Raw genomic sequence first — 9188 nt, forward strand, 5'->3', positions numbered from 1 at the left:
AATCTGCAGCTCTGGAAAAAAAAATATGGAAAAAAATATGAAAAAAAATATGGAAAAAATATGAGGCCAGAAGATCCACACAAGTCTCGACCTAGTCACGTGTTAGGTCATTCCGTGATCAAGGTGTACAGTCGACACCAAAAATTTGTGGTGCGTGATTTACCATACAAAAATACAGTCACTGATCGAAGAATTTCTACTAACTGAAAAAAATAATAAAATGAATACACAGTACAACTTACATATCTGGCAGCGGTCGCCCTGATACCCCGGAGGACAGGTGCACAGGTACGATTCCAGGTCCTCCTGACAGGTGGCGTTGTTTAGACATGGACTACTGGCACAATAGGCTGCATAGATAGGCAGAGGTAACAGTAATTATTGATAAAGATGCAATAGATACATAGAATCAAGTATCTTTCATGTCAGGCTTGTATAATACAATATAATGTCATGTAGTCACTTTCCTTGGTGCTGAAATGCTTTCATATCAAACTTGGCTCAATTAAAAAGTCCTTCCTGCACCAACTGGTGCATAGGGCAGCACCCAACTCTGGTTCAATAGCCCTTGGGCCTCACCAGCAATGCAGTTACTATAGCAAGGGGCTAGTACATTTGGTAGTAGTGTGTGTTTATACCATACTTTTACCTAAATACGGAGGGCCAAGCAGAGAAGGAAGTATGTGCTGTTTTTAAAGTATTTGCTGTTATTTGAATTACATGTAGAAATAAGAACATACATATAGTTTTGTAAGATTGATATGTTGGTGCATTATCAATAGTGCTGAAACAAGTATCTGTATTCTATATCTTGGGAACATACTGTAACTAATGAATGTCCCACCTTCTCCACATTTGGGTATTTTGCAGACTTCCTTCGTGACCAGTGGGTCCACAGTGAAACACCAGGGTGAGACCTCGCCACCAGGGTTCCTACAGAAGTTCCCCTGCAGCCCGGCCAGGCTGGAGTTAGAACTGTACGCGGTGGTGGAGTGCGGCAGTTGAGAATTCCAGCTCTGACACGGTCGTCCACATTCCGTCTTGGCAACCTTTCCTCGATATGTAACACCAGTGCCTGTGTAGCACAAGTCTGGAAGAGAATAACCAAAAAATTGGATCTTAGTTACTGTAGCACAACAGAGCAGGTAAATTCTTATGGACTCTGACAAGGTCGTCCACATTCCGTCATGGCGACCTTTCCACGATATGTAAGACCAGTGCCTGTGTAACAGAGGTCTGGAAGAGGATAACAAAAAATTTATGGATCTTTTCCAAAATCCTTTCATTTGGTAGTTACTGTTAGAAGCATAACAGAGCAGGTAAAATTTTTTTGGACTCTGACGAGGTCGTCCACATTCCGTCCTGGCAACCTTTTCACGATATGTAAGACCAGTGCCTGTGTATCAGAAGTCTGGAAGGGAATAACCAAAATGTATGGATCTTTTCCAAAATCAAGTCATTTCATTGGCAGTTACTGTTAGTAGCACAACAGAGCAGGTTAAAGTCTTATGGCTATGAGTATGACAAGGTCGTCCACATTCCGTCATGGCGACCTTTCTACGATATGTAAGACCAGTGCCTGTGTAGCACAAGTCTGGAAGGGAATAACGAAAAATGTATGGATATTTTCCAAAATCTAATAATTTGGTAGTTACTGTAGCTTAAAAGGGCAGGTAAATTCTTAATAATATGGACTCTGACAAGGTCATTCTGTCATGGCGATCTTTCCACAATATACAAGACCAGTGCCTGTGTAGCAGAAGTCTGGAAGGGAATAATCAAAAATGTATGGATCTTTTCCAAAATCAAGTCATTTCATTTGTTACTGTAGCACAGCAGAGCAGGTAAAATTCTTATGGACTATGACAAAGTCAGACTGCATTCCATTTTAGCGACCTTTTCACGATATGTAAGACCAGAGCCCGTGTACCAGAAGTCTGGATGAGGATAACCAAAAATGAAGGGATCTTTTTCAAAATCAAGTCATTTCATTAATAATGTAGCACAACAGAGTAGGTAAAATTCTTATGAACTCTGACAAGGTCATTCTGTCATGGTGACCTTTCCACGATATGAAAGACCAGTGCCTGTGTAGCACAAGTCTAGAAGAAAATAACCACAGAAATTGGATCTTTTAAAAAATCTTGTCATTTCATTGGTAGTGACTGCTAGTAGCACAACAGAGCAGGTAAAATTCTTATGGAATCTGACACGGTCGTCTGCATTCTGTCATGGCGACCTTTCCATTATATGTAACACCAGTGCCTGTGTAGCAGAAGTCTGGAAGGGAATAACCAAAATGTATGGATCTTTTCCAAAATCTTGTCATTTCATTGGTACTACCATACTACTGTTACTGTTAGTAGCACAACAGAGCAGGTTAAATTCTTATGGACTCTGATAAGGTCGTCCACATTCCGTCATGGTGACCTTTCCACGATATGTAAGACCAGTGCCTGTGTAGCACAAGTCTGGAATAGGAAAACCAAAATATGTGGATCTTTTTCAAAATCTAATAATTTAGTAGTTACTGTTGGCGTAATACAGCATTGCCAAGTAAAGTTCTTGTGGACTCACTGCAGTAAAAGTACAGTGTATTGCAGCAATACAGCAGTTGCTGTTAGTGCACTATTGCAATATTTACTGCAGTTTCGAATCGGTACTGCACAGTAAGATAGAATGAAATTAGAAAGGCCACATTTGCAAGCAAATACAGCATATTACACCCCATCTCCCTCCATATGCAGAAATGGACTGTTTCAACATTTTGCAGGAGTAGACCGTCCCAATGCTACACAAAGCGAATTGGACAAACCAGGCTTTAAGTTAGCATTTTTAGCAATCAGGAAGAATGACACATAATATATATATATATTCTTAGATGTCTATCTAACGCTTATAGACATGGTACGTACATTGTACGTTGTAACAAAACAAGAAAATCAAAGGTTTCAGACTACAGAGGGGTTTTTTGTGACCTTCAAGATCATCCTCCATCTCCTGTGTCTGCCTATCAATTGTTCCTTCCACCCATTTGCTGTAACCTACTCTGTTTAGACACAAAACACAGAAACTCACAATGTAGCCACTCAAAACAATACTTCTGTCCCCAGGAACCCTACCTTTGCAGTCCTGTCCGGGCCGGCAGTGGCAGCTATACCTGCCATCCTGCAGGGCCCAGTAGAAGTTGGCTCCACACCGAGCTGGCTTGCAGGTGATCTGGTTGCCCTGGAGACAGGTGCAGCGCATTCCATCCTTCCTTCCCCAGGTGCTGTTCAGCTGCAGACAAAGGGCAACAAATCATGATCGTTACGAAACTCATAAGACGAAATGCTATTTCTGCTCACTTTCTGGCATGATCTTTATTTTTCACATGTACATTCACATGCTAGACACACCAAGGACACTGACAGGAAGTTGGGTAAGATGCCTAGGTCCCAGAATGGGATATCTCATTTCCTGTGTCCAATTTCCTGCTACATTTATGTCTGCTGCCTTGTGGGAGCCAGAGAAAAAAATATTTAATGATAATCACAGAATCAGCAAGACATTTACAATTAATGATTCATAATAATAATTAAAAACAAAAAACGTAAATTTTGAAATACTAGATATTTTGCTGATATTATTAGACTCACTAATTTTGCCTCTACAAATTGCAGACTGAAATAATTTTTGGTTGGTTCATTAGCAACAAGATTCTGTCAAACAATAAGGGAGTTCGTCAAAAAGCAGTTACTCAAGCAACTGGATATGATTTTGGAAACGGTCACTACACCACATTGCACAGTCGTGTCTGTGACAGGGTCATGTAAACGGTACGGTCGCCATGCCTGCTGAACAGGATCAGACGTTTCAGCTAGTATCCACTAGCTTTCGTCAGTGACTGAGAAACCAGAGGAGAAATGCAAGTTTATAAGCACTAACTATTGATTGATATGCAAATAAAGTGAAGACAATTTTTGGGATTGTATTGTATTACCTGGATGTCTAACCTTCATCGACGAATAAGGGAGTTCGGCTGTAAAAATGCCCGTGCATGCACATTAGTTCCAATTGCTGTACCTTACGATAATGGTTGTCCTCGGTGCAGCCACAGTCTTCTTGCTTCACACATTCGCGGCCGCTCAGAACATAACCATCGTCACACTGACAACCCTCCATACAGGTCAGGGTGGGGTTTACACCAGTCATACAGTTCTGGTTCTTCACACATGTCTTATAGGTGCTGTGGGCAGGGCAGGACATGGCTAGGAAGTGGAGAGAAAAAAGCAAGTTAACCCTAGAAGATTTTAATGCAGATTAGATGGGCCGAAAAGAGCTGGTTACTGATTGCTGACATTGTCCTTGTTCTTTACATGTCTTGCGCTGTGAGCAGGGCAAGATATTGGGTAGGAAGGAAGAGGACAGAAAAAATGAGCTAACTGTAGGAGTCAACTAAATCAGATTAGATCGACACAGTACTAAACTTTTGTCTGACTTTCTAGGACATTTCTGAGTCAAGATAGCTTAGGAAACTTCTTGCCATCTTTTGGAAACCCTCCATACTTTTCCCTTTGAATTAAGTACTGGTACAATATGAGTTCAAAAAGAAGTAGTGACTACTCATAGTATTCTACTGTTACTGTCTTAGTACAGTTCTAATGGACCTATACCATTATTACGTCACAGTTTCTAAAGAACATTCTAGAACGGTCAGTTAAAGGATAAAGATCATTTCAAAGTTTTCAAAGTCAGGTATGTCTGATTTTCGCTGCGTCTAGTTGTGTTCACACAGCATTACATGCCGTATGGGTGATTTAGTTGCGACATTAGACGAAAGTAGTACTGTATTAAAAGCCTTATATTAGGCTAACGCTACACAAACACACACCGCGCTACGCACCCCTGTACAATATAAAGGGAGATTGACCGGCATTCATTGCGGTAAACAAACTGTGACGTAATAATGGTATAGGTCCATTTGTTAGAGGTCAAAATACAATGTGACACAGTAACTACATTTTGTATGTAAAACACACTGTGTTCGTAAATGTGTGAATTTTAGTCATTGCATCATCATAATGGATATATCCAAACGTTACAAATTTCTCGCATGATAATACACAATAAGCTTAATTTTGGGCTATTTCAAATGCTTGTATGAAGTATAAAATGATGACGAAACAGCAGTAAATGTCAATATCAGACACATTTCCATTTCTTCATCTGGAATATATTTTTGTTTTACCACCCTGATGCACAGGATGACTTTTAGCAAGATTCAAGATGCGGTTAACTTACGACAAAGACTGGAAGACCTCCATGATATCTGCACCCCTGCCTGTTGACAAGCGTGTGCGTACGCCTCCAAACTCTGACACAGCTGTGTGACGTTTCCGCCGTACGCACACATGTCAAACACGCAACCGGAGAAGAAATCGGACGGGCTGACTTTGGCGTGGCAGGCGCGGAACGGGCCCGACGTGTCGTTGAGAAGGCCGCACTTGTCGGTGGCAGAGACGGTCGCTCGCAGGGCGCCGCAGTCTGTCACGTTCAGTTCACCAGCAGGAGCACATCTGATGGAGAGACGATCGAGTGTTGTCAAATTAGACTTAAGCCTTGTTCATGTGAAGTCACCCAAACCGCGATTCGGGTAACTCACATTCCTCACATCTGGTCCACGTGCCACACATTTCTTTGAAACTGTGTCCGATCACAATTCGCCTGAGCTACATTTAATGTTGTTTGATGAAAACACGCAGGATAGCGTGTTATTAATGTCAGAGGTCAATGACATGCTTGCTGATGCCCCCCTCCCAGCTTATCTCGGCCAAATGCCGACGTGGTCCCGCCAGAGGCGGTGAAGAACGGACACATTATTTGACCATTACTGCTCTTTAAGTTGCTGCCACGTAAAAGTTGGTATTGCATATAAATAAAGAAATATCACCCCATAATCCATGACCAGGCGAAGTTACATTGAAATCACATTGCGTTCAGACGCAAATCGCGATGCGGGAAAACCGATTCGAAATCACCTCTAGAAGTGGTTTGGGATCGAGGCGCTTTTAATGTGATTTAGAGCGTTCAGATGGAGCCACTTGAAACTGGCTTCGGGGTAAACCACACGTAAAACACCTTCACTGACTTCACATGAACACAGCCTTACTTTAAAGCTACTACCATTACATATTTGATGCAGCGGTCTAAGAGTGAATTTCACAGTTTTTGCAGTAAGGCCATGTTGATTTTTATTAAATAGATAACATCCACGCATGTAATAATACCATATCAATTTTCACCCATATCCCCCAAAAAAGTTTTATACCATAAATTAATACAAAGCAAAATAAGCCAATATTTTGAAAAAAAATATTGGAAAGCGATTATAATGTCGCAAATTGAAAAAAAAATCAATTTAAAGTAAAGAAGAGAATGTGAAGAAATAAAAATAGAGAGTATATTATTTGCCACGATATCATACTCTGTGTGTTTAGTTATTTAGATTGTTCACACCGTGCAAAATCCCCCGTTTCCGTGTGAGAAATTGCCGCACACTTTCCCGGATATTTTAGGTTTCCGGTAGAACCCGGGGGTTTCCGACCTGCACACGAGACGTGTCCAGTCCCGTACATGTCCTGTACACTCCCGGAAATGAACCACTTTTTGTGTGCAGGTCGTGTACTGGACGTTATATGCCCGGACACGATCCCTGTACATCCCCGTACACGGCAGGAAATGGCCGTGCACCGCTCCGTGCGTTGCTGGAATATGCATAATTTAGCGGCAATTATCACCTAATTATTCTCCACACGGCAGCGGAAATTCGCCGTGTACGGGTCGGACATGCCGGTACTACACCCCCCCCCCGGCCAAAACCCGCCCCGCTCTCGGGACCGGTTGCTCCCGTTCCCGGGACCCGTTGCTCCCATTCCCGGGGCCCTGCTGTTCCCGTTCTCGGGACCCCACTGCACCCACTTCGGGGACCCCCCTTCCCGCTCCCGGGGCTTCGCTGCCCGGCTCCCGAGAAATCGCTTCCCCCGCTCCCGGGACACATTTCGATGTTTTAGGAACACATTTCATTCATAAAAAAAAGTAATACATGTTTATACTTCATTCATAGTTTTATTGGTATAAACAGGATCGCCATTTACAGATTGACAAAAATAACGCTCTATGTATAGTGTATACACGTTATGCACTATGCTAACACTATACAATAATGTAACCTGGTACTTTACAAAAATGTGTAGCCGAAACATAGAAACAATAGCTTTTTCCCGAACTAGCCTTCCAGGGACTAGACTTTTAAAATCGTTGGACCCGGTGTAAACTCAGAAATTACTAGTAATTAACAGATTTCTCTAACTTTCAAAAGTAAACTAACATCACATCTCATCACAGTCACCTCCAAATAGAAGTCCATTTTAGCAAAAAATGTCAAAAAGTAACTAATACTGACATATCATCAGGTTAAAAGAGGAAAATAGCCCTCATATCATGAAAGTGAATGGCGCTTACGCAAACAGTCAAAAGACTAAATTTTCAATAAACAAAGAAGGCCTCAAACAAAGTTCTTCAAAATACATGTACGTGTAGCAAAAACATAATTGCAGACCTAACATGAAGTTAAATAGAGGCTTGGCAGAAAACAATATCACGTCATTACAAAAAAGATCATTTGCTACAGAAATTAATTACATGAACACGTATTCAATTTACAATGTCGTTAAAGACAAGCTGTCGGTTTCGTAAAGTTTGCGTTGTCGCCTCTACAAAATGAGGCTTAGTTGTAGATTTCAGGCCAGGAGGTATGCCCCCCCTTGCTTCAGGGGACCATAGCGAAAAGTTTTCATCCTGGAAGGACAAATTGCCCCCTGTCTGTGTGCGGGATGGCGTGGTGTTGGTGTCGGTTGTGATCGCAGTCAGGCCGGAGCGGCGTGCTGGGCGCGGGGTGCACCCCGGGCGGGAGTGCAGCGGGGCCGGCCTGGGTCGTCGGAGCCTGCCGGGCGCTTTAACACAGCACCCTCGCCTTTAGATCTGAGCCTGGGTGTGCAGTCTGCCTGTTTGCCTCCAGCCTGGCCTGCAGGACATGGAAAAACGAAAATCTAAGTCAAAAGTCGAAGGCATTTTTGAATTTCATTTGAAGTTACGTGTACATGTACTAGAAGTTTTGTAAACAAGCCTGGCAAAGATGCGGACGTCTGTATGGACACATTTCGAGGAGAAGTCATTTATCATTTTTTAACGAATGTTTTGAACGTCAGACAGCAACAATTTTGTCCAGATGAAAAGGCTCCATTCATCAAGCATCAACGTCTACTTGTTTCTTTTCATTGTAATCATGGGAACAATACAAACACAACATTTCCCTCGGTAATGAAAACAATTCAAATTGTCAAGAGCCTTGTCGGCTTTCGTATGCAAAGATATACATTTGCATAGACTCACCCTCTTCTGTGTGACTGCAGTCGCTTTTTCTTTCTTTCTTTTTCTGAGCTCTCCGACAGCCTGGCGATAACGTTTCTTCAAATCGTCTCAAAGTATCCCAAATCCGCGCCTGAAAAAAATACATATGTTCTGAGCAACATACTAACTATATCGATGTACTTCTAAGTAGAAATAATAAACTATGTTATCAATCAGTAAAAATAGTGTACACTTCTTGCCAAATAAATATTTCTGCCGTAGGCACAACTTAGCCAAGGTTTTTAAACAACAGGTTTAAGATATATGTAACGATAGTGCCGTATATATAATAGTATCCTTGTTTTAGCTTACCCTTCCTCCTGTCGGTTTCCTGGTTCGTTGCGGTGCTGTCGGCAAATTGTCGGCCCGTGTAGTAGAGTCATTTCTTCCGTTGCGAAAACGAAGTAACAGAACGGAATGTTTGACGCCATTTTAGTTCAGGAACATACTAGTAATCTTTGCAAGCCGAGACAAACGTGTTTTGAAAAAGCAAACCGTCGTTGTGACAAAGCAAGATTCAAACGACCCACCAAAACAAAGCATCGCGTCTCTTATTGGCTGGTCCCGGCGAGAGCGAGGTAGGATTGGTCGTCAGTCATATAATCACGTGATCGCGTTCAATACTACAACGATCTTGTTTTTATATTATAGGTTTTAAGTTAAATCGCCTGTGCAGCCTGAACACTTGGATGATAGGATGTTTCTGATTGTGTGAATGTATTCATTTCAAGGCAGAC

The 9188-nt window shown here is 42.0% G+C and overlaps 1 protein-coding gene across 1 annotated transcript in view; it reads right to left on the reverse strand.

Moving 5' to 3' along the window:
• LOC109469967 (zonadhesin-like) overlaps positions 1-6225 on the reverse strand; it is a 20536-nt gene extending 14311 nt beyond the window's left edge. Inside the window, exons 1-6 of the mRNA XM_019768732.1 lie at positions 6206-6225; positions 5284-5558; positions 4066-4250; positions 3123-3279; positions 845-1090; positions 243-350 (exon numbers count right to left, since the gene is read on the reverse strand). Of these exons, the coding sequence (XP_019624291.1) occupies positions 243-350; positions 845-1090; positions 3123-3279; positions 4066-4250; positions 5284-5558; positions 6206-6225 (991 nt within the window). The remainder of the gene's footprint in view (positions 1-242; positions 351-844; positions 1091-3122; positions 3280-4065; positions 4251-5283; positions 5559-6205) is intronic.
• Between the last annotated feature and the right edge of the window lie 2963 nt (positions 6226-9188).

This window comes from Branchiostoma belcheri, unplaced genomic scaffold, assembly GCF_001625305.1.
Source record: "Branchiostoma belcheri isolate BF01 breed outbred unplaced genomic scaffold, Haploidv18h27 scaffold213, whole genome shotgun sequence".
In the NCBI taxonomy this organism is placed as follows: domain Eukaryota; kingdom Metazoa; phylum Chordata; class Leptocardii; order Amphioxiformes; family Branchiostomatidae; genus Branchiostoma; species Branchiostoma belcheri.